The sequence below is a fragment of the Sardina pilchardus genome, chromosome 23 (assembly GCF_963854185.1).
Source record: "Sardina pilchardus chromosome 23, fSarPil1.1, whole genome shotgun sequence".
NCBI classification, from domain to species: Eukaryota; Metazoa; Chordata; class Actinopteri; order Clupeiformes; family Clupeidae; genus Sardina; species Sardina pilchardus.
The window spans coordinates 3,406,319-3,433,710 of record NC_085016.1 but is presented as its reverse complement, the minus strand read 5'-3'; the positions used below and the strand labels follow the sequence as shown (position 1 = coordinate 3,433,710).

The following is a 27,392-nucleotide window of genomic DNA, read 5'->3' as shown; positions in this document are numbered from 1 at the left end:
ACACACACACACACACACACACACAGAGCAGGGAGCCCTCATAAGAAGCCCTAAGATGGGACCAGCAAACAGAGTGAAGTAAGAACCTAATCCTGATCCTAAGCCTGATCCTCTTCATAAGATATGACCATACCAGACAGTCTTAAATGATAGTTGATTATAAAGATATTTCTGATTGATTTCCCATATGCTATTATGAAAGTACGTCAAGTGTATGTAAAACAAACAATTCCCACGAAACATTCCTCCTGTGAAACCTGGAAGGATCAAAACAATGACAGAAGAGTGGGAAGCTTTTGCTTATAATGTGCCCCCCCTATGTTTTCCATGTGTGTAAAGTGAGAGGCCATTGTTGGATGGGCCATTTGTGCCCTGGTTTCCCGTTACCCTGATAGGAAATACCCCTGATGGGTCAAAGGTCTCCAGATGTAATTAGTTTCTCCATAAACATTTCCATAACACTTTACTTGACGGGTTCGTTCATAACACATTCATAACAACTTTCATGAACTGCACATGAAGCATTCATGATTGATTCATGAAACATTGCTCAAAGCACTTTAAGCACTTTGCACTCGTCACTTTAATCACCTGCATCATGTGATGTCAGGTGTTCAATCAGTATAATTAGTATATAAGTATGGGCTGCTAGATACCTGTCTTATGTCTGAGGAAGGGCTGTTGGCCCGAAACGTCACAATGTGGTGAATAAAAGAAAGAAAGAAATCATTTTGGAGCCCTAGTGTGCGGACTTCTTTGTTCTTTTACTGATTCATGAAACATGACTCAGCATTCATACCAACTCTTTCATGAATGTGGAAGACAAAACGTCAAAATAAAAGTCCAACAATCGCAAAGCAGCATTGCTGTCTTTTTTGCTTTAGCCAACCTGGGGCACATTTCCCCAAATCATAGTTGCTAACTAAGTTAGCAACTTTGTTGTATGCAATGCAATTTCCCATTGCCAACCAACTAAGTTCTGGGAAACACACCCCTGATCATGTCACATCTTAGTCAACGGGGAGGTCCAGTGTCCAGGAGAATTTAGTTTTTTGTTTGTCTGTTTGTTTATTTTATGATAGTAACCTCTGAAGAATCCATAATTGTCTACACCAATGACTGTTTATATAGATATATAGAACAGGAATGTCCAACCATTCAGAGGTCCACAGATGGTCAGTAGTTCACTTCCCAGAATGATAAATACTTCACAACTCGTATAGTAAAGTGACATTTGAAGTAGACTTCATAAAATATTCATGAGATGTTTACAAACGCTGGAGAGGATTCATAATACCCTGTGTATGGATTACTAGATTGTTGGACTTTTATTTTGACAAGTTTTCGTTCGTTTTGTCTTCCCCATTCATGAAAGTGTTGGTATGAATGTTGAGTCATGTTTCATGAATCAGTCATGAATGCTTCATGTGCCGTTCATGACAGCTGTTATGAATGTGTTATGAATGAACCCGTCAAGTAGTGTTACCCAGACTTCCAGTGATAGAGCCTAGATGGACATGGCTCCTTTTGCACTGAGCAAAACACTGATGTCCAAATGTTTAAGCAACCTGGTGAGGCTGAATTCCTTCTGTAACTTGCTGATTCACAGAATGCACCAGAAACCTGAGTACCTGAACTGTGTACCTTCCTTTCACACCGCACTCTCCATAACACAGCGAAACTAAACATGTGAACAAAATTAATATTTGATGACCTAGGATTCCTGTAATGTTAACAGAATTACTTTGTTTATAAAATAACTTTCTCTGCCAGATGCAAACCTGAGCTCATCTCTTGAAGGAATGGTGGTGTCAGCAGCAGCAGCAGCAGCAGTGTTGAGTGGAGTGGTGGTGTCAGCAGCAGCAGCAGCAGCAGTGTTGAGTGGAGTGGTGGTGTCAGCAGCAGCAGCAGCAGCAGTGTTGAGTGGAGTGGTGGTGTCAGCAGCAGCAGCAGCAGCAGTGTTGAGTGGAGTGGTGGTGTCAGCAGCAGCAGCAGCAGTGTTGAGTGGAGTGGTGGTGTCAGCAGCAGCAGCAGTGTTGAGTGGAGTGGTGGTGTCAGCAGCAGCAGCAGTGTTGAGTGGAGTGGTGGTGTCAGCAGCAGCAGCAGTGTTGAGTGGAGTGGTGGTGTCAGCAGCAGCAGCAGCAGCAGTGTTGAGTGGAGTGGTGGTGTCAGCAGCAGCAGAAGCAGCAGCAGCAGCAGTGTTGAGTGGAGTGGTGGTGTCAGCAGCAGCAGAAGCAGCAGCAGCAGCAGTGTTGAGTGGAGTGGTGGTGTCAGCAGCAGCAGCAGCAGTGTTGAGTGGAGTGGTGGTGTCAGCAGCAGCAGCAGCAGCAGCAGCAGTGTTGAGTGGAGTGTGGCTGCTGGAGAGGCATTTGCATAGAGGGACTTGTTTGCATGTGCAGAGCATATTTGGTCCAGATGCTTGATGTTGTGGCAGCTGAACTCTCACAACTGATCCGTCAGCACAGACCAGCGATGGCCTTCACTTCCCTTTTCCTGTGGTCTCTCCTCGTCTGCATTCAAGGTGAACTCAGAACTTTCAGTGCTGACAGATTTAGTGACTACCAGCTCTAATATGATGATATTATTCAAATGTTTACATGATAATTTAATACGTATGTACCCTCCTGAAACATGTGCTGTTTTCACCTCTTTTGTTAGATTCCATGGGACAGGTCACTCTTACGCAACCTCCAGCAGTGACCAGCACTCCAGGAGACTCAGCCACCATCAGCTGTAAACGGACTGGGAGTGTTTATCTGGACTACTGTTCTCCTAAATGCATCTCCTGGTACCAACAGCAGTCTGGAGAGAAACCCAAACTCCTCATCTATAGCGTGAGCAGCCTCCAGTCTGGTACTCCATCTCGGTTTAGTGGCGTTGGATCTGGGAATGACTTCAGTCTGACCATCAGTGGAGTCCAGAGTGAAGACGCAGGACATTACTACTGCATGAGTCGCCATGATCCTAGAAGTGGTGTAGCTGAGTGCACACAGTGCTACAGAGCCGTACAAAAACCTCCCTCAGTGAGATCACTGCTGCAGCTGGGACACTACAGGGCTGAGGAGAGGGAAGTGAGAACACACTCATCAACACTGCGGTTGAGTACTGTATTTACAGTTACACTCGTCAACACTGCGGTTGAGTACTGTATTTACACTTACACTCATCAACACCACGGATGAGAACTGTATTTACAGTTACACTCATCAACACCCACCGCCTCAGTGCTCTCTGGTGAGAGGATCCATTACATTAACAACTAAATGTATAGAGGGAAGAGATCCATTACATGAGCAACTTAACGTATAGAGAGAAGAGATCCATTACATTAACAACTTCATGTATAGAGAGAAGAGATCCATTACATTAACAACTTAATGTTTATAATGAAGAGGTCCATTACATTAGCAATATCACTTACAGTATAGAGTGAAGAGATCCATTACATTAACGACATAATGTATATGATGAAGAAACCCATTATATTAAACGCATGGAGCTCTACCAGTCTCTTGAACATGTGCCAGAGGTCTGTATTAGTAGTGATGCTCTGTATATCAGTAACATAATGTATATAATGAAGAAGCCCATTATATTAAATGCATAACGTATAGAGGAAGCATGGAGCTCTAGCAGTCTCTTGGACATGTGTCAGGGGGCTCTATTAGTAGTGATGCTCTGTATCAGCAAGCTGGACTAGAGGTGGTCAGATGTGGTGCTGCTCCTCTGCATGAAGACGGATTAACATGTAGACGCAGACTAAACCTGTCAGTGTTCTGCTGAGGATCAGGACTAAACCTGTCAGTGTTCTGCTGAGGATCAAGACTAAACCTGTCAGTGTTCTGCTGTTCTGCTGAGGATCAGTACTAAACCTGTCAGTGTTCTGCTGTTCTGCTGAGGATCAGGACTAAACCTATCAGTGTTCTATGACTAGCGCTGACAATCAGCTGATATGGATAAGTAGCCCTCAGATGAGCTATGAGTTATAATTATAAGAATTCATAATTTATAATTGTATGATTCATAATTTTAACAGTCTATAAATGTTATGCTGGATTAGACTGCTACAGTGATTGGTTGAATTATTTAAGATCTGGACTTTGACAGAAGAAAAAAACATGCTGACCATTTTAACCATGCTGGAAGCACAGCTGTCTACCCTTGACTAGTGGGTCAGGAGGAAGTCAGACCCGATCCTCTGCACTGAACCGAGCTGGAACACCAGAACCTCTAGAACACCAGAACCTCTGCAGCTGGAACACCAGAACCTCTGCAGGTGGAACACTAGAACCTGTGCAGCTGGCCAGGTGTAGTGTCTGGGACTCTCCCATTTAGCTGTACCTGGACAGTCGTGGATCACCTGTGGGTTCACCTTCCCATCAGCAGTCATGGATCACCTGTGGGTTCACCTTCCCATCAGCAGTCGTGGATCACCTGTGGGTTCACCTTCCCATCAGCAGTCATGGATCACCTGTGGGTTCACCTTCCCATCAGCAGTCGTGGATCACCTGTGGGTTCACCTTCCCATCAGCAGTCGTGGATCACCTGTGGGTTCACCTTCCCATCAGCAGTCATGGATCACCTGTGGGTTCACCTTCCCATCAGCAGTCATGGATCACCTGTGGGTTCACCTTCCCATCAGCAGTCGTGGATCACCTGTGGGTTCACCTTCCCATCAGCAGTCATGGATCACCTGTGGGTTCACCTTCCCATCAGCAGTCATGGATCACCTGTGGGTTCACCTTCCCATCAGCAGTCGTGGATCACCTGTGGGTTCACCTTCCCATCAGCAGTCGTGGATCACCTGTGGGTTCACCTTCCCATCAGCAGTCCTGATATGGAGCTGGACTTGTGACTCCTGGATTAACAGTGTTTCAGTGCAAGAGATCACACACATATTGTTTGGGATTACAAATATATTGCTTCATCTCACACATACCGCTTGGGATATTGAGATATTCTACTTATACAGGTTGTGGATGACAAGCATTTTAGCAAGGTCTAATAATGTAAATACATTATCCTGAAAAGATCTGGAAAGTGTCCAGAGAAAGATGGAGATAAAGTCATGTATGGAGAGATGTGTAAATGGAGCGCAGCCTGCACTTCCTACAATAGACCCTCCCACATCACTGGACCATGTAGTAGCTATGCAGAGATTCATCATAATGTCCTCCTGATGGATAGTGGCCTATACAGTGTTTAGTGTGCAAGTATTCATCATAATGTCCTCCTGTTGGATAGTGGCCTATACAGTGTTTAGTGTGCAAATATTCATCATAATGTCCTCCTGATGGATAGTGGCCTATACAGTGTTTAGTGTACAAATATTCATCATAATGTCCTCCTGTTGGATAGTGGCCTATACAGTGTTTAGTGTGCAGAGATTCATCATAATGTCCTCCTGTTGGATAGTGGCCTATACAGTGTTTAGTGTGCAAATATTCATCATAATGTCCTCCTGTTGGATAGTGGCCTATAGAGTGTTTAGTGTACAAATATTCATCATAATGTCTTGATTGGTCGGTCTTGATTGATTGATTGGTCGGTCTTGACAGACTCATACATGTATCATATCACACATGATCCCCTTTTAATACTATATTTACAGGATCTTATCTATCTCATGTTGCTATTTTATTGTGCTCTGCTATGGATACTGATTTGAGTCTGAAATGAAGATTGAAGCTGTGAAATTAATAAAACATTTAAAGTGATGGTTTAAAGGATTCTCAAACTCTCTCAAACTTGATTTTGTCTCGTCATCTTTGGTGTGAATTGGGCCTTAGACAGATGAGTTTCTGATGAAGCACAGTCTGTACATCTCACCAACAGACTTTGCCGAATCACTGACCCATGTAGTGACAGTGCAAATACTGTATGCATCATAATGTACTTCCTGATGGTTGGTGGCCTACAAGGTGTGCAGTATGACTAGTGCAAGTGGGGGAGCTGTCCTCTCTGGCTGGGGTGCTGAAATAGTCATCACAAAGAATGCAATTACCTAAAATGTCTCAGTTGTAAACAACTAAATCTATATCAATGTAAAAATTGTAATTTCACGTGACTATTGTCATATAACGGAATGCACCCTTGCTGCAATTAAATTGATAAATCATGACGTGGTGGTTTAGACTCTTGTAGGTTGTGAAACAGGGACGTTGTGCTCTGTTGATATTATTTGCATAGTCAGGGTTGGGTGCGTTTTCACATCCCAAAATAGAGCAACTCCACCACCAGATGTTCAACTGTCTAAAGAGAAACGAAGGCAACATAACACTAACTAGTTAGGTATACAGTATAGAAATAATCAACATGGCTGTTTAGATTCAACATTGTGATTTAGCAACTGAATTACCGACTATTTTCAGCATCACTTGACACATTACCACTCATAAAAGAGACACAGAAACACACTGAAGTTCACCTTTTATTTAAGAGCCTTTAAAAAACATCTGATCAAGAAATCTGATCAAGCAAAGGAATTATTGTTTTGTAATCAATGACAGCATTTCAGCAGGAGAGGAAGAACATACACACAATTGGAATAAAAAAACACCAAACAAAGTAAAACTGCAGCACAGCATGTGCTGAATCTGCCTACAGTGGCGCTCCACGTGAGGACTTGAGCTAAGAGAGCAGCCGCCTCATCAGAGCAGAGACTGGACCCTACTGAGAGCAGTCCGCTCTGCTCAGGGCTTTAGTGACCGCTCCCTGAGATCCCTGGGTCGGGGTCTGTCTGGGTGATGGATTGATGGCTCAACAATATGGAAACATGACAAATCAAATGGTCGTATTTGGTTGGGATGGGATTCCAGTTCTTTTTTTTTCAGTAGCTCAACTATTTCTCATCTTTAAAATCCTTTAAATAAATACAATGGGCAAAATTGCAACATGCCTTACACATAGTGACTGGTTGCGGTACATTGTCAAATACACAGTATAGGATTAATCTATCTATTAAAGCAAGGAACGTCTGTCTGTGTGTCACTCTGTCTGTCTGTCTGTCTGTCCCACGCATAACTCTCGAACCGCTCATCCGACTGACCTAAAATTTGACACGGGTATTGCTAATGCCATGCGTGAGTGCAGTGCGAAGTTTGGTCGTTGTTGGACAACAAATGACAAAGATATCGTTAAATTAAGCGAAATACAACTCTACCGCAATCCCACAATTCTACCGCTCTCGCACTAGCCACTCCCCCTCATTCTCACTTACTCCAGCATAGAAACAAAAAAGCCCATTTCGCGAATATCGTCATGGAAATTACTATGTCTCACGTAAACAACGGACCGTTTCAAGATTGTTCATGTTGGATAAACATGAGTCTGACACACATGCACCCGGCTGTTACAGTCACATGCACCAGGCTGTTACAGTCACGTAACGTTGCATAGCTTAGGCTACTCAACAACCGCGGTTGCCTAGCGCTTCTGTTGCCTGATCAGGCCGACACACACGTCGGTACCATTCTGTTAAAATTTGCATTTAAAACAGCGGCTCTTCACTCTATCTGGACATCGGCTACAGGCTTAACATTCATTCAAACATCACTCCGAGTTCATAGCACTGGCTTATGGCCATGGTCATGCGGTTAACTTTAGACTATAATTTCCCAACAACAGGAAAAACGCACGGGTATGTAACATGTGTCTAATATTGCCATTAGCTGCAACTCAAACGCCTTTCCCCTTCACTTTTTTACTTTGCAATGACAGTAAAAAGCTCTAACTGCACGGGCCTGATTCTACATCATCACCAATCTAACATGATCTACCTGCATCAACGTCATTGGGTAACATGTTTCTTGGAAAATGTTTGCACGGGCACTGCCCTAGTGTTAAAAAATCACCAAGACACCTGGAGTATGTTAGTTGCAGACTTTACAATGTTCAGGAGACCAACCTCCAGCTCCAAACTGCCCAGACATAATAGAATGACCTTTGACCTAAACAACTCCATCCAACAAACACCAAGCACTGAGTGTGTACACTGACCCAACTGTTGGAGGTTTTTTTCTAGTCTGTGTGTGTGTGTGTGTGTGTGTGTGTGTGTGTGTGTGTGTGTGCTAGCTGTGTGCAGCTGAGTGTGACGTCAGGAAGGTGATTTCCATAGAGACGCTAGTTTGCATGCTCTCCCTGTATCTTCATATTTTTAGAGCGGCTAAGGGCTTCATGACTGACTAGTGTCCTCAGCATCCACAACAATGGCTTTCATCACCCTCTTCATCTACTCTCTGCTCCTCTACATCCAAGGTGAGTTTGGGACTTGGAGTGCTGACACATCTACACACTGTCACATGTTGCTGTGGTGCAGTACAATTATGATGTAGGATGTAAACAATCTACTGTGTTATCTACTAAACTACAGTTTGTTTACACAAACAATATGCTGATGTTGTTTATTTCTTTCCTCAGACTCCAGGGCACAGGTGACTGTTACTCAACCTGCAGCCAAATCGACCAGTGCAGGGGGCTCAGTCACCATCAGCTGCAAACGCAGTGGAAGTTTTTCTGAGCCCTGTGGTAGCACACCATGTATCTCCTGGTACCAACAGCAGTCTGGAGAGAAACCCAAACTCCTCATTTATAGAGTGAGCAGCCTCCAGTCTGGTATTCCATCTCGGTTTAGTGGCGGTGGATCTGGGAATGACTTCAGTCTGACCATCAGTGGAGTCCAGAGTGAAGATGCAGGACATTATTACTGCATGAGTGCTCATCATGATAGCAGCAGCAAATGGCAGTTCACACAGTGATACGGACTCGTACAAAAACCTCAACCTCTCTCAGTCAGTGCAGTGGCTCAGTGAGTGTAGTCTACTGTAGTGCCCTATATTGGGCGCTAGTCTACTGCTGCAGATGGAGCCCCCTGCTGGTGGTGAGATGGGAGTGCACATGGAGCAGATTCAGGCGTGAACACACTAATTATGACCGCCGTAGCGGTCATATCATGATTGTCAAAGTTTTTCTTTTTTTTTTTCTCCCGTCATCTACTTCCTGAATTTTTAGTCAAAGATTCCCCGGACACCGCAACACAGGGGCACATGAAACTTGGGCACCCAAAAAAACCCCAAAAAATCAGTTTTTCCTAAATAACTACCTGAACCGTGGCACCGAGGATGACGAAATGTGTATGGTATGTTGGTCTCAAGAGCCCGCATCAACTTAGCTTATAACCAGTCATTTGTGATTTGCACTCCTACGGTAAAAAATGAAAATGCAACATTATATTGCTTTAATTGCCCCTATCTTCAGATGATATGTTATGAACTGCACCAAATGTCATGTGTATGATTAACCTGACATCCTCTGGGAGTAATCCTGATCCTAAACCTCATCATCTTCATATACAACCACTCCGATCAGAGTGAAGTCATAATCCTGATCCTAAACCTGATCCTCTTCATACAGTATACTGTATAACCACTCCAATCAGAGTGAAGTCATTAGCTACATTACACTACATTTAGCAGACACTTTCTTCACAAAATATGACAATACCAGACAATGAAATCTTAAATGGCAGTTGATTATATAAATATTTCTGATTGATTTCCCATATGATAAAAGTTAATTCAAGTGCTTCAAGTGCATTTAAGACAGACAATTTGTGCAAAACGTTCCTCCTTTGACCTGTGTGTCTGTAGCCATATCAGTGCAGGTGTGCAATAATGTAATGATTTCGTTGTACTGTACTTGTGCAATGACAATAAAGGCTACTACTACTACTACTAGCATGCTGCATTTGTGTTGTTGATACTCTGTGACTTACAATTACCATTTATATTCATCATTATAACAGGCATTTACTGTAAATGTTGCCATCAACGTTTGTCAATATGTCAAGTGACAGTGATTTATTTATTTACTTCTCTGACCATAGAGTATTCATTTCTCTGACCATAGAGTATTCATTTCTCTGACCATAGAGTACTAATTTCTCTGACCATAGAGTATTCATTTCTCTGACCATAGAGTATTCATTTCTCTGACCATAGAGTATTTATTTCTCTGACCAGAGTATTGGTTTCTCTGATCATAGAGTATTCATTTCTCTGATCATAGAGTATTCATTTCTCTGATCATAGAGTATTCATTACTCTGACCATAGAGTATTTGTTTCTCTGACCATAGAGTATTGGTTTCTCTGACCATAGAGTATTGGTTTCTCTGACCATAGAGTATTGGTTTCTCTGATCATAGAGTATTCATTTCTCTGATCATAGAGTATTCATTTCTCTGACCATAGTATTCATTTCTCTGATCATAGAGTATTCATTACTCTGACCATAGAGTATTTGTTTCTCTGACCATAGAGTATTGGTTTCTCTGACCATAGAGTATTGGTTTCTCTGACCATAGAGTATTCATTTCTCTGACCTCAGACACCGGTCCAGTTCCAGGTCAGATGCGTACAGTGGACAGATATGAGCTCATGTGAGGTCACCAATGTAGAGGAAGTGCAGCAGGTGATGACCTCACACTAGTGGATGCCCTTCCACGCTGCCGCAGGGTCATAGTGTCCACCATCTCCTGAACGGCCTTCTGATAACCCAGCAAGTTCTGGGGAAAATAAAAGAATGTAACTTGCCATGTGCTGTTTAAATTCATTACAATGAATATGCAATTTGTTTGTGATTTGGCAGCTTTTTAGCCTATACACACAAAGCATCTCTGCTCTGTCTGACTGACACAATGACATTAGGTGTTTCATAGCACATACTGCAGGTTTATATCAATCAGTCCCCACTGTAAAGCAGGTTTTGGGTTGTTGTTGACACTATGAGTCCAAATAACCTCACATAATGGTTTCATCAGTGTTAATAAAATATAATACAATGCTGATGTAATCCAAAGTATTCAGAATACAGTATGTTACTCACTTTGAGAAATCTATCGGAAATACATTTTAGGTCATGTATTCTGCAATCTGTTGCTCAACTCAAATGTTCACTTTTGCACAGTATTGTATTGTACAGCTTGCATCTCATAAATGATGTTAAACTCAAATAATACATTATGTCTGTACAGGGTCTTATTGTAAAGTTTGCACCTCATAACAATACATTACGTCTGCACAGTATTCTATTGTACAGCGCGCACCACCTCATCAAGCGATGAGCTTCGAAATGGTGGATGGCAATTGCTCTGATGAAGGACATATTGATCAGTGCATTGAATAGAGGTTCTCTCTACATACATTATTGTATACATACATCTATACATCCTGTAGCAATCCCATTCCAGATAAGGATTTCCTCAATCGGCAGCATCTGCGTCAGTCGAAATGAACCAGAATGGGCAGCCGTGTCCTACTGGTTAGGGCTTTGAGCTTGTAACCGGAGGATTCAATCCCCGACCAGGCCACGGCTGAAGTGCCCTTGAGCAAGGCACCTAACCCCTCACTGCTCCCTGAGCACATACTGTACACACACACACACACTTGAGCAAGGCACCTAACCCCTCACACACACACACACACACACACACACACACTTGAGCAAGGCACCTAACCCCTCACTGCTCCGGGTGCTCCCCGAGCGCCGCTGTTGGGCAGGCAGCTCACTGCTCTGGTTAGTGTGTGCTTCACCTCACTGTGTATTCACTGTGTGCTGTGTGTGTTCACTAATTCACAAATTGGGTTGAATGCAGAGACCGAATTTCCCTCACCGGATCCAAAAAGTATATACGTATACTATACTTATGTACTTAGAATCTCATAGCATCGGAGTTTGTAGTGCACAAGTATAGCCAGTAGGTGGTAGTGTGCACCAGTAGCCTATAGCCAGTGGGCGGTATCTCTTAGCGTCAGTGTTTGTAGTGCACCAGTATACTGTAGCCAGTGGGTGGTAGTGTGAACAACTGGGTGTCTATCTCACAGTAAGCGGTCAAGATGGCACACTCAACTCCCAAAAACACAACGACTTTGAGTTAAAAGGTTATCTTAGGGCAGCGGTTCTCAAAGTGTGGGGCGGGTCCCACTAATGCGGAATATTGACACGTCAGGTTGGGCGTGATGAACCGAGGGATTTTATTTGTCTGCCTATCTTTACAGTAATAATGGCTTTCTTTTTTGACAAGGAAGGTTATAGATTCAAAACAAAATAGTTTGACAAATGAATTAAAGTAGGCTAACGTCTGATCCAGCCAGACTGGAAATGTAACACGGAACCAAAATGTGGCAACAAACATTTTATTGGGGTCAGGGTCAATGGTAACCTGTCTTTCGCCAGATCCTGTAGTTCGCTGTCTGCTTCACACAAAGATCTGGGATTTCTCGATAGGAGATGTATTTATGAAGGCGGGTCCTTGTAAAACATCCTCGCATGTGATTTGATAAAGCACTTGCCTGTTATCTTGAATGACGTGCTAGGCTTCTTCAAGCTCTTGCCAAACCCGGTCGGAAGAAGAGTAAAAACATCCTTGCCACCAATAAATGATAAAATGATTTTTTGATCACTGGAACGAGTTTGGATTGCCCTCGAGTCCAGACCCTTGTGTGGAGCTCAGCGAAACGCCTCTGGTGGAGCATGGCGGAACTACAAGGGTCTGGCGAGAGTCAGGCTAGGTTAATGGGGCCAGTGGGATGACTCCCCACCTCCAAAGTGGGAAATGACTAAAGGGCTTGAGTACCACTGCCTTACTGTAGTTTCACACTGCCGCCGACTTGAGCTTCCAAAGATACATGAAGTCATTCATTCTCTCTTTTTTTTTTTTTTTTTTTTTTTTTTTAAGTATATTTTTTTGGGCTATTTATGCCTTTAATCAGACAGGACAGAGTAGAGAGACAGGAAGCGAGTGGGAGAGAGAGTGGTGAGGGGCGGGAATCGAACTCAGGTCGCCGGCGTGCGGTGCAGGTGCCCCAGCGAATCGCGCCACGAGTGGGGCCGAGGTCATTCATCTTCAAAGGAAGCCAGCTTCTCTCAGCCGCAAGAAGCGGAAAAATCCGTGGGAGCCACGCTTTGGGTGTCTCAAGGGACTTGAGCGTCAAGCGGAAATTGGCTCAACTTTCTGGTAATGAGCTAGACCCCGTTCAGCGGCTAACAGCCAGCCAACGAGAGAGAGAGAGAGAGAGAGAGAGAGAGAGAGAGAGAGAGAGACATAGGGGTCAGTCATGCGCGGGTACGTGTCTGAACGACCCGCCCCGCCCCGCCGTTTACAACTAACCCGACCGCAACTCGGACCGCAAAAAATAATTATTGAAATACAGGACCCGACCCGCTTCCCGACCCGCTTATTGTAAAAAGTAGTCTAACTTAGTCGTAGCGTCATTGAGCTGCGCAAAATTGGTATCTCATATGCATGTAAAACAATAATATATATTGCCTAATTATATATAGCCTATAATTGCTCAGAATTTGGGAAACATGCATTTAGTCTACCTTTTTTTTGTTCCGTGTCAGCATTCATCCAAAAATGTGGCTATTTGACTCAACATTGAACATAATTAGCCTAGGATTTTCCTATACAAATTCTGTTTCAGCCGTTCCTCACATGAATGCCTTGAAGCTCTCCCAAGCATTAAATGCAGGCATAGAATATGATTAAGAAACTCTTTATTAACGTCTTCATCAATGGACCAAAACAAAAACCAAAACCCATAGAGCCCGATTGAGTGCGTCATTGCTCCGAAACCTTTATTGCACGACGTGGGGAGGAGCGATTTAAATAGTCGCCTTTTTGATCCACCTTACTCTCTTAGTGTTAAAGATTTTTTATTTTATTATGATAATCCTGATAATTACTCCTTGGAATATGTAGTGAATTTTTTTGTTTTACAAGCTAAGTTTTTTATTCATAAACAGAAATGGCAAAAGGGACAGCCTTCCTTCCAGGTGTTTGAACTAGAAATTGACCTGTTCCTTAAATCACTGCATTTGATTAAAAATAACCCCAAAAATGATCGACTTTTGTGTCTCCTCTACACAGTATGGAAACCCTGAACTTTTTCCTCTTGTGTTTTTTCTTTTCTTTTTTGTGTGTGTTTGTTTTGCTTTGTACCTGATTTAGTTTTTGCTGTATATTGTATGTAACGTATTGTCATGTTATGACAGCAAATGTTATTCTGTGTATTTGTGTCTTTAAGCATCAATAAAAAATAAATAAATAAATAAAAGACGTGGGGAGGAGCAGACGTGGGGCTTTCCAACGAGCCACTAGGCCTATATAAGTTGCAAGGACGCACATTGCATGCTCATACCAATTGTAGGCTATATGCCTTGATGACATTAAATTAAGTATTTATAAATTAAGTAAGTATTTCCTGATTTGGGAAACTTTTAGTTTATTTTTCTTTCCATAATACCATTCGATCTTGCTGCAAATTATCAGACTTGAGAAGCACGCATTGCATTGGCAACTTCGCTGCTCAGTAGCCGATTCTGCCACTTTCTGTCGAGGCCAGCAGTTCGAGAAAAAAGCTGCAGATCATAGACAGAGAAAGCATATGCTCTGAGAACAGAACACAACTGTATGTCAAGTGTAGCCGAGGGTCTGTCTACGCAGAAACAACAAGTGCATTTCTACATGTTCGTGACAAAATGTGGGGGATAGAATCGCGTTTCAGTGGGAATGCTGCAACTTATGTCTTTCTCTTCTAAAGACAATTATGTACGATATAAATGACAAAAAAATAACGGCATATTTTTTTTACCGACCCGACCAAACACAGACATCCCAAGTCTCCCGGAAGTTCCGGGAGTCTCCCGCATATTAATAGCGACTCACTGATGCCAGCAAATTACTTAAAGGGTGCCTCTCATGCAGCGTTTATACGTCCTCCCTCGCTCCTCGATGCCTCGATCCTGATCTACATAAAGAATGATGGGGGGAAACAATGGGATAGTCTATCCAGTGTTAGTTATAGATCAGTGGGAACGCCCCTCGAGGATCGAGCATCGAGGATCGAGGAGGCATGTTGAGAGGCACCCAAAATCTCCCGGAATCTAGAGCGAGCGGGCAAGATCGCGCACACACGACACAGACTGTGCTCAAAACCGCGCACAGCATCTGTGTAGCGCGCACACGACAGAGAGGCAGAGCGAGAGACTGTTCATGTGTGTGATCAGGGGGTCAGGATTTGGCTGATTAGCTTCGCCGATTATCAAGGCACTTCCTCGTCGCCATTTTCCAGAAATACATCATGTCCGGTGCCGTTTTCCCTGCGTTTTCCTCATGCTGATTGGTGGCTGTTTCACTCTCAGCTCATGCACGAGCTTAGTGTGGGCACGAGCTCTCCTTCTGTACCTTCCGTCAATCAATAACCTGGCACTTCATTGGCTAAGTAAAACGGCACCGGAAGCAAGCCCCTTGAAACGCCATGTTGAAGCCTGAAAAAATCGTTCCATTTTGGCAATTTTCACTAGTCTAGCATTCCCATTGAAATGAATGGGGGCGGGACTTGTTCACTTTCTCCAGTTCAGGGATACCTCCCTGAAATGACTTTTTGCAGGTTGGGATGCCTGCAAACATGACCCGCATATCATTAAAAATATTTTTTCTTGACCCATAACCGCGGGTCACCGCGGGTGACCGCGGTCGCCCGCTCGATTTGGATCAGCCCGCGCATCACTGATAGGGGTCATAAGCAGATCAACATATGAATTCACATACTGTACTGTAACATCTGATCCAGTGGGCTCAGATAGAAAATGAACGTGAGCATGTGACACGTGAATGTGAGCATTTGCCACCTAAATGTGCTGTATTGTCCCATATGGCTATGAATAAAGTATATTAAAATAACGGGCCAATATTAGATCTGATCAGGTAGCATTTTAAATTGGTGATTTTTAATTTCTTTTAACCGCAACGCATCACTCAGATCAGTACCACAACCCACTTTTGGGTTCCGACCCACCAGTTAAGAAACACTGACCTAAGCTATGTAAAATGTCCACAATGTCAATATTACATTAGGGCAGTAAACTATTTACAATACAACATACTCAGTGTTGGCTAAGTAGGTAGAATAGGCAGATATAAAAATGTGCCTTTATGATGTCATTCCACAGTCGCAATACTGGGTTTTGTGTGTGTGTGATAAGATAAATGGGCACTGGCAGATCATCAACCGTTTTTATTCAGGGAAAATTGACTGAGCATCAAGCTCTTTTACAGCAATGCCCTGAGTCACAAAACATATAACAACAATAAATCAAAATAATAGAACAAGAATAAGAAAAAGGTACAAAAAGCAAATAATTAAACGGACACAAAATTAGCCAGGTGCCAGACAGAGCGGCGTATTCGCACAGCGTTCCTGTACAGACATCAAGACAGACATTAGACAACCACTACAAACATAGCGCATTTCACGTGCACAGAACCCATACACAGACAGTGCCGAACGGAGTGGCGTAATCGCCAGCGTACCCGTGGCAACAAAGAACAAACAAATTTACAAAATAACAAGACACAAGACAAAAGATGCCGGACGGAGCGGCGTAATCGCCTGCGTACCCGACGGACACATACAAAGACATACAAAGACAGACACCAAACAACAATTAACATATAATAAAATAACATAGATTAACAAAAACATTTGCAACACTAGGCAAAATTGGCATGTCGGACGGAGCGGCGTAAGGCTACCCTTGACACCACAGACATAGGCTACAAGACAGACAAATAAACAAAAGTCAAATAAATAATAAAACAAACAAAAACAGAAAAGTCCACGTTAAAGTAGGTAAATATTTGTTTGCGTGTTAGCGCAAGCAGTAGCCTGTAGCCCTATTGTAAACTGCTAAAAACAATAAGCCATATAGCCTATAACTGCAAGCATGTTTCCTAGATTACTTATATTTCTGAACTCTGATATTTCAAACTAGTGCGCTGCAAGTGCATCAAGAAAGGTCTCGCCTTTGACTGTTAATGGCAAATAGTAGACTAGGATTTCAGGGTGGCACCTGGGGTGGCCAATTGAATCTCAAGGGTGGCCTGTGCCTCCCGGAGCCACCCCTCTGGCTACGCCCCTGAGAGAGAGAGAGAGCGAGAGAGAGAGAGAGAGAGACATAGGGGTCATAAGCAGATCACCATATGAATTCACATACTGTAACATCTGATCCAGTGGACTCAGATAGAAAATGAACGTGAGCATGTGACATGTGAATGTGAGCATTTGCCACCCAAGTTTGCTGTATTGTCCCCAGCCATTGGGCTTGTTTGTTTTCTTAAAGCATTATTATAAAGGTTCAGAACTACTTCCTTACAAAACGTCTGTATGTGTACGTAATGCAGGATGGAGAGAGAGGCCACACCATGGGGGCAATGCCTGGAAGAAGCAGGTGAGAAAAGGACATTTATTGTTTGTCTTTTTTTTTTTAAAAAAAGGTTCATATTTTACTTTGTCTTCATTTACTTTACTTTTATCATCCATTTTCCATAATGCCATGTGTAGTTTACATAGAATATCAATGTGTTTCGGTATTGAGAGGTGTTGCTGAGACTGCTTGATGGTCTTTTGGGCCCCCATCGTCAACTTCAAGGCACCTAACCCTAACCTAACGCAAGTGCCCTCCAGACAGTGCTGCTGAAGTTGACAGTGGGGGCTGGTGGGGGCCCAAAGCCCATAAAACATCCTGACGTACAGTATATTGATACGTCTGTGCAAAATATAAGGTGACTTCATCTTATTGCAGTGGTTTGTGTGCTCTTTTTTTTCAGTGGAGCCATGTTGTTTTATGAAACAACACGAGGAAAAGAACAAGGCCATGAAGAGCTTTAATTATCAGAAATTTCTGAGTCACAAAACACCCAAAGCCATTTTGCAGAGAAGTAAATGTATGTACAGTATATACCACATATTTACCTCCGCCAAGGAGGTTATGTTTTCACCGGGGTTTGTTTGTCTGTTTGTCTGTTTGTCTGTCTGTTTGTCTGTTAGCAAGATAACTCAAAAAGTGATGGATGGATTTCGATGACATTTTTAGGGAAGGTCGGACCCAAGGAAGAAACTATTACATTCTGGGAGTGATCCGTAATTCCGTCGGGATTCCAGGGGCATTTATGTATTTAGCTTAGTGGTGTAATGGCATGGTATGGCCACGTGGTGGCGATCTGAATAGTTTAGGTTCAAATGTATGACAACCTAGGGAGAACAAAGCGCTCTCTGAGTGCTTTTCTAGTTCTAGGAAATGAATTCTATTTGTGTATTTGTTAGGAACCATGTACATTGTACCAGAGTTAGCCTTAGGCTATCTGCAGTCCCTAGGCAGGGCACAGTTGAAATCCAACATCAATATAATGTGCATTGTGACACACACACACACACACACACAGATTTAGTGGGGAGGGGGGGTTTGTGTGCCTGCCCCCAACAGGTGATGCAGTAGGAAATGTGGGTAAAAATGAGGGCATGCATAAATATCTTGGTAGGGTCAGATCTAAAATTTGCCAATTTGTATTTAGTTTTAGAATATGTTTTAGTCATCTTCTTGATGAGTCTTTAAAAATTAAGATTTCAGGAAATTTCCATATATCCTGACCTATATCCATAATTTCATCTCCATAATTTGCTTTGCCCTCTCAGCAAATATCACCATTTACTACTACAAGGCAGATAAAGGCGGACCACATGAAGGGATGCCGGTTGTGTTGAACTTCACGGGCACTAAGAAGTTCCTGCAATGCTCTAAAACTGACGATGGCGATGGTGTACATGTGAGTGTTGTGGTAAGTCATCCAACCCATGCTCCATGTAAAGTCACACCCATGCTCTACAGTATGACATTAAAGGAGACATAGAATGGAAACCATTTTTGTCTTGGTGTTGATGAATTGGGAGAGGTTGTGCATAATCAAAGAGCTACTGTATCATGAACATGAGGCATGGTTGTGCCCTCCTTCATATGAAAATCTGAACTTAGAAATAGCCACTAAAAATGGGCGAATTAGAACAAAGCCAACTTGTGATGTCAAATATCGCAAAGCCATTGAAGTTCAATTGGGGTTGCCAAAGAGGGCGCAATTTAGTCAAAAGGACTATTTCAATACCCTGCCTAAATATAAGGTTTTAAATGGGCTTGTAAAATTATACTATTAAAATATACTATTTTAACATCAGAGAACACAGTACAATACTCAATTCATCCATTCTATGTCCTCTTTAACATTAATTTATTGAACATAGGCATTGTGCTGATATAACACATGTGAACGCCTATTTATGTTTAAATCTTGACCTTGGCTCAGATCCCACATACAGTACTATGAACACCATGGCAACAAATGATCAGTTGTTAGGAGTCAAAATTCAGCCTATTACAATAAAGTGTCATGACAACCATATTTCACTCAAACTTTTGTGTCAGCTGACATATTTCAACATTTACTGATGTATCCTATGGTTTCTGACACCCTATTTTAAATTAGTCTTCATGGACATTGGTGTGCAGTATGCAGTAATCATGATTTTTTTAAGGCATGTAACTTCAGTAAGAGCATCCAGGTAAAGTTGTTTGAAGACAAAGAAATTGTCATAAAACTACTTGAACAACATGATTTTTTTTTTTTTTTTTTTTACCACAGGAATGCAGGAAAGACCTGGGGTATATCTCTAAGGGCGATAAGGAGACGGCATTTGTCTTCTTCATGAAAGCAAACAGAAATGGAGAGCTCACTTTTGAGTCAGCAAACTATACGGGGAGGTTTGTTAAAGCGACTTCTTCCATCAAAGTGGATGCAATGGAGAAAACAGAACCAATGGACTCACTGTACTTCTTAATTAAGGACTACTAAAATACTAAAATACTAAAAAAAAAATAAATAAAGGAAGATACTTAAAAAACACTTATCATGAACACTTACTTTAAATGAGTACTTCGTAACTAGAATGCATTTCCAGGGAACTGCGGAGTGTGCTTGCTCTGGTACGGTCACCAACATGAGCAGACAGTAGAATATTCCTTAGAACACAGCTGATCAATCGTCTGCTTTCACTTTTGAATGAAGTCCAATCTGGAACTTTACTTCAGGTATTGGGAGATTTACACAGCAAAGCAAAGCATGATAGTTTGGTATCCTATTTAAGTAGGCTAAATGTGTCTGTATGTGTGATTAAGAATGGATGTGTGTGGTTTGAAATGAGAATAAAGAATAAATAACATTTCCAGAAGTCTAATTGCCCATTTTAAATAACATAATAATGTGCCTTACTTGCATTAGGCTATTGCTTGTGTGAAGCTCACATTTGAATGTGAAGCATACCATACTTCTAATGATTTCACCGTATTTAGATGTGAAATGGAGTACAACATTGCCACCTAGTGTCCAGACACATCAACATTAAACGTGCGAGGTGAAATCTTTCCACCAGTGTGATGAACATATTTTGCTAAGGAACATAACATGATGACAAACTTTATAATTTATCTATTAATGCAAGGAACGTCTGTCTGTGTGTCACTCTGTCTGTCTGTGGCACGCATAACTCTCGAACCACTCATCCGACTGCCCTAAAATTTGGCACATGTATTGCTAATGACATGCGTGCGTGCAATGCAAACAACAAATGACAAAGATATCGTTAAATTAAGCCGCACTTTGCAAAGTCAGTAAGAACCGCATCATCGCCAATCTGTCATGATCTACTGTACATGCATCAACGTCATTGGGCAACACGTTTCTTATAAAACATTGTTTGAACGGGCACTGCACTAGTACATGTGAATGAGTCAGGGCATTCAGGTTTGAAATACACTTTCAGAGACCACTTCAAGTTAGTTGGCTAGTAACTTCAACTTCATAGCTAGCTAACACTTTCAGAGACCACTTCAAGTTGGCTAGTAACTTCAACTTCATAGCTAGCTAACACTTTCAGAGACCACTTTAAGTTGGCTAGTAACTTCAACTTCATAGCTAGCTAACATTTCAGAGACCACTTCAAGTTGGCTAGTAACTTCAACTTCATAACTAGCTAACACAAGTTAACCCATTCAAAATAACATGATGCTAATCGCGATTTATATGCAAACACCATCTAAAGTATATTTGACCTTTACATTTTGACCCCACGCGGAAATAACAGTATTCAGTGGCAAGTGGTAGTTTGCCTACCAGTTTGATGTTTTAAATCCAGTTACATTTCCTGCTTGTCCCTGCTCATTTCCTCCTGTAAACAACCTTTTAATCGATAGCTTTCCTCTTCAGTAGCGATTACCAGCTGTTCTTGTGACAGAGATGGCTGTTTGACCCAAGGGTTACAGAAACACCTATTCATATTCATGAAATGAGGCGAACCCTGGCGACAAACTCTGCTTGTCTGATACGTGGCCCAGAATGCCTTGCATGTCACATAATAATCACAAAACAAGTAAAGACAGTATATAATTTCCCGCAAATATGTGAATTCCATACTTGTATAGGCTGTAACATTTTCAATAATACTCTCCTATCATGACAATCAGAGATAGATTTGAACACCATGGCTGTGAATTGTATTGAATTGTTGGGTATATATAATATAGTTTCACCAAATACATAATTAAAAATCTGTACTACCCCATAGCATGATACTGAGTGGAGATGCTTGACAAGTGTGGATAGGCATGGTGCGCATCGGTCTGACTAGAAATAATTGTGAAGATATAGTATGTTAGAAAGTAGTGGTTGGAGTCTGTCTGTGGGCTGAGTATTAATAAATGGGCTTGGAAAATGTTTTTAAATTGTGATTTTTTTAAGGTCTTGTGCAACTCGGAGTCCCGAGTTCATGTACAAAGTTTGGTTTCGATACGTGAAAGTGTTCCTGAGATATTGCTTCTTCCTGTATGGTCGCTACGTCGCCAATTTCGTTTGACTGTGACGGACAAACCCTTCTGAAAATCAAAAATCCTTCTAGTAACTTTTGCGAGTCTTGGTCCAAGGATCATGTACGTCAACTTTCGTGAAGTTCGGAACAAATTTGTGACCTGTGAAGATTTAGTTTCGCTTTCTATTAAATGAAATATGGCGAACGGTCAGTGACGGTCATTGATGCCATCTTCTCGAGCAACTTACACCGGTACTGACCGGACGTTTCAGAGTTGAAAAGGTGTCGATATCTCAAAAGGCCTAGTCGCAGGAGCTGGCCAAAAATTAGGGACCCGGAAGTAATAATAATAAGAAAACTTAAGAAGAACAATAGTGTGCTGCTTTCAGCAAGCATTCTAATCACAGGACTGCTGAAATACTAAAATAGGAGGATACTAAAAAAAAACATGCTCATGAACATCTATTGACACTTTGAAACAGTGTCAATATCATAATACTACTTAGTGTGCAATCTTGTTCTGGGAATCTGAGGCTTATTTCTAAAAGGTGAGTGACACATGTAGTTATCTGGGTTAAAGTGGAACAGTGGCTCATGATCTGACCTGAACTAGCCTTTGATGAGAATAAACGTCTATTTGCGTGCTGAATGAGTGCAAACTTCAGTAGAGAAGGAGACCTCTCCTGATATTACAGTAGTTTCTCTACAAACACTGTGACACTAATATCGGTATAGCACTGCCCTCTGTGAAAAATTTCACTTTTCATTCATTTCATTAACTTGGTTCTAGGACAGGAATGAATCTATCATGGTGGTCCTGCCCCCCACCACCGCCACCGCCACCTCTCTCTCTCTCTCTCTCTCTCTCTCTCTCTCTCTCTCTCTCTCTCTCTCTCTCTCTCTCTCTCTCTTCCACGTGTTTCTCTTCCTGTCTCTCACACAGGTTTACGGCAACACACCCACTCCCAGCCTGTTCTCAAAGCCAAAGAGCAGATGGTATCTTCTGAAGTGAGATGAAACCACACACAGGCTTCGTGCAGTGGGCCTTTCCCAGAAATTATTTATTTAGTCAATGGCGTGGGCTGACACCACCTGATAGAAAAGAAATCATATTGGAGCGTCAAGAGTTAGCAGACTTTAGTTTGTATGCAATATTATTTAGCGCAGTGATGTTTACAGATAATGCTAATTTAACAAAACAAGTAATAAAACAAGATGCACTTGGTAGAGACAGAGGAAGAGATGAGCACAACAACAAAACAACCAAACAAACAAAAAACCAGGATGAACCAGGATTTTGGTGATTTCTTTAAAAGTGGAATATAATATTAATATTATATTATTATAATAATATAATATATATTTCAATGTGACATTTCCTTTCAGATTATCAGATTCTTACTAAAAGTGTTTCTCTGTTTCCAATTGATATTGCCATTTCGTTTAGCCCATGATAAAACTTGGAAGTTAGAAGTATGTAACATATTTAACAACTATTCCATTAAAGCAAGTTGCAAGACTGTTTGAACGTTCATACACATTAGTGTTTTACTAAAAAAAGTTACGGTTTCCATTAGCCTCAGTTTGAAGTTGGCATGGGGTATGTTCAAAATGAACGATTTCCATTAGCCTCAGTTTGAAGTTGGGATGGGGTATGTTCAAAATGAACGATTTCCATAAGCTTTAGTATGAAGTTGTGATGGGGCATGTTAAAAATGAACGCTCTCCATCGGTTAAAGTATGAGGTTGTGATGGGGCATGCCATAGGCCAGATGTGTGAGCTGCTCTGCCATAGGCCAGATGTGTGAGCTGATATACCATAGGCCACATGTGTGAACTGCTATACCATAGGCCAGATGTGTGAGATGCTATGCCATAGGCCAGATGTGTGAGCTGATATACCATAGGCCAGATGTGTGAGCTGTTATAGGCCAGATGTGTGAGCTGCTATAGGCCAGATGTGTGAGCTGCTCTGCCATAGGCCACATGTGTGAGCTGTTATAGGCCAGATGTGTGAGCTGCCAGATGTTTGAGTTGCCCATAGGCCAGATGTGTAAGCTGCCCATAGGCCAGATGTGTGAGCTGCTATGCCATAGGCCAGATGTGTGAGCTGCTATCCACGATATTCCGCAGCCAACAATGGGGGTCGCCATGACACCGAGACGGTTTTCTATTTCCGGCGAAGCTGCATTGTATCTGTTTTAACGTGACGGTTTACGGTGCTTAACATATCATAACGCATATAAAAGTAAACTTTTCTATTTTATATCGGTTATAAACATACATGCTGAGGGCAGAATTGTCAACATTTCGAAAGAAATCGAAGTTGAGGCATAATCTAGTTAGCTACGGAGAACGCACATGTTAACAGAATGAACGGAAGTTGAAAACAGTATCGTAACCATCGCAACGATACATATTTCCGGGTTAAGGAAAGAGGTGGATAGGCCAGATGTGTGAGCTGCTATGCCATAGGCCAGATGTGTGAACTGCCCATAGGCCAACAAGAAATGTGAGAAAAAACACAAGGCATGCATGCGTATGAGTATGTTGACAGCTTCCATGGAAAGAGAGGGTCGGATCTGTTTGAAATTGGCCAGATTATATTGAAAGTGTTTCAGGTGCTGTATCTTATTAAAGGTGCACTATGCAGGTTTAGGTATTTTTGGTGACTGCAGAGCTCCGTCTAGAGTCGCAATGTATTTATTATGTTACTCTGCTGTTGTAAATAGCAAACTTCTCATGACTTATCCCCCCCTGTGCACAATACAAATGCTTTTGTTATGGAGGTGAAGGATTAACAACAGGCATAAACTATCTCCAAATAGCTATATTTACAGGCAAGGTCATGTTTCACAATTATCGGAAGATTTCGCTGGTTGCCGCTTAGAAGTTGTATGGCTGGTTTTGTCCATAGGCACTTGCTACGTATATGCTAATCCGAAGTGAACGATTACTCTATTACAAGTGTTTTTAGGTGCTGTGTCTGATTTCTCAGCCCCTCTCTGGAAACAGCTGCATGTTTGAAACGCTGCTGGAGAGTCATGTTAGGGGATCTCGAGGGCTGGAGAGGGCTGTTGGAGGTGTAAGAGAGGCTGGAGAGGGCTGTTGGAGGTGTAAGAGAGGCTGGAGAGGGCTGTTGGAGGTGTAAGAGAGGCTGGAGAGGGCTGTTGGAGGTGTAAGAGAGACTGGAGAGGGCTGTTGGAGGAGTCGGTGTAAGGGGTGTAGGTGCTTGTGTGGTGTACCGTGGCGTTGGAATCGTACGTAGTGGGCTTGGTTGTGGTGGTGCCGGTCGGGGAAGGGGAAAACGAATGCTAACCACAGCAGTTGCGCTCTGAGAGGGCGGGAGAGACCGGAGAGTGGTTTATGAGTAAATAAGGTCAGGCCAGCGTGTCAGGCTCTTGGGTGGTTTCCACTGTCACACAAATTTCCCCTAACTGTGCGCTGCATCTCCCAATCTAAAAAGGCCCCACACTCTCGCACAGAAAAAAAAATCCACACTTATATCCACACTTTCATGTACATCTTGTGTGACCTCACGGATGTGCCAAGTTTCCAACTGTCTACTTGCGTCCAGTTTTTCCTCCGTCAATCTGTCTCAGTCTCTTTCTCTTCCTCTCTCTCATTCTCATTCTCTCTCCCTCTCTCTTTCTCTCTAATTCTCTCTTTACCTCTCTCTCTCTTCCTCTCTCTCTCTCTCTTCCTCTCTCACTCTTTCTCTCCCTCTCTCTTTCTCTCCCTCTCTCACTCTCTCGCCGTCTCTCTCTCATACACTCTCTCTCTGTCTCTCTATCTTTCACTCTCTCTCTCTCTCTCTCTCTCTCTGTCTTTCACTCTCTGTCTTTAAATGAGTAGGGCCAGATCTTCCAGAATGAGTCAGTTTCTGGTCGGGGAGAGATTGCGTGCGTCCCCTGCCACACGTCACACTAACCCGCCCCAGTGTTGTGAGCTCCCGCAACTCTGCATTGCAGGAAGTGATGCGGACTCCTGCAGCTGAATTTAGCCTCAATGCGTATACATCAGCGTATACATCACCTAACAATCAGCCAATCATGTGATAGAGTGGGCATTTATGGGTTTAGCTATTAGACAAACACTAAGAGTAAAGGATTTTAATTTAATTCTCTCTTTCGCAAGAATGATTCAGTCTTGTGAAAAGTGAAAAGAGTGATAGAAAAAGAGAAAAAGACTGAAAAGAGAGATAGAAAGTGAGGAATAATGAGAGATACTATATTTAGTTTTCCTGGGAAGAAGATATCTAATGTATATAATGTCATATCATATCATATCATATCATATCATATCATATCATATCATATATAATGGGAGCCACAGTTGAAAGATCACACAGTCTAGGCTGTTTCTGTAAATTAATCATTTCCAGTTCAAAGGGAAAGCCCCCCACAAATCCCCCCCCCCCCAAAAAAAAAAAACACACACACACAAAAAAAAAAACACACACACACACACACACACACACACACACACACACACACACACAAACACACAAACACACAAACACACATACACACACACACACACACACACTTATTTTAGCTCACCTCTCTTTTCCTTTCTATCATGCTGCCCATGGTCTTGCCGGGTAAAATACGTGTTAACCATGTTCACATAAAATGCCATGAATAGCCAAGTTATGAGAAAGGACACAACAAACAAATAGCAATATTAAGATAGCAACATGAAAAAAAACCCTCAGTCTCATTGTAGTCACTGTGATGTCCCGGAAAAACCCGTATATGACTCAAATATACTGAAAAAACACCCCAATTATCATCTATAACTTGCCCGCTGAAAAAATCTAGTAATTCAATGAAATTATTGTGATCAAATGTGACCATTCATTTGTCTCTGTCTGAAGTCATCTCAGAAATGGTCATATCCGTACCACTCATACCGGAACCCGTGTTACACCCATTACCGTCTTAACACCTGTGCCAGCATTAGACGCATATGCTTATATTCTCTATCTCAATGTATCTATCTATCTATCTATCTATCTATCTATCTATCTATCTATCTATCTATCTGTCTATCTATCTATCTATCTATCTATCTATCTATCTATCTATCTGTCTGTCTGTCTGTCTGTCTGTCTGATTATTATATGATCATTGTATGTGGTGGTCATCCTATATCACATTAACATGCTTTAAAGGGCTGTGCACACATGACAAAGTGCATCTACTGATACCTAAATGTTTACCATCATCATTATTAGCTTGTTCTGTTTCCACTGCATACAGCAGTCTTGGACAGGAGTGGTTTACACTGACACATCCCAGCGTCTGATTATCACCCACTCAATTATGATCCATATATGCATTCTACAATGCAAATTCAATAAGCCTATATGCTAGTGTTGTGGCAACACACACAGTCAGTCACTGTCACAATAATGTCAGATAATGAGTATATTTGCTATAATAGCAATAACTACGGTATACCATTATACTTTGCTTTCGATATCTATATAAAATGCTCACATTGTATTTTGACTTTTACATGTCATCATCAGCAATGTTGAGTTGAAATAATCTATAATAATCTTCAACGTAACCTTTTTCTTTTTTGTTTTCAGTCACCTGCGTGCATCATCTGTTTGGTTGTAAATTCCATACGG

General features: G+C 42.0%; 1 gene segment (V, D, J or C); it reads left to right on the top strand.

Moving 5' to 3' along the window:
• The first annotated feature begins 8,145 nt into the window (after window positions 1-8,145).
• LOC134071139 (Ig kappa chain V region 3381-like) lies at window positions 8,146-8,771 on the top strand. The segment is given in 2 exon segments: window positions 8,146-8,256; window positions 8,419-8,771. Coding segments are annotated over 2 exon segments (387 nt in total).
• Window positions 8,772-27,392: the final 18,621 nt, after the last annotated feature.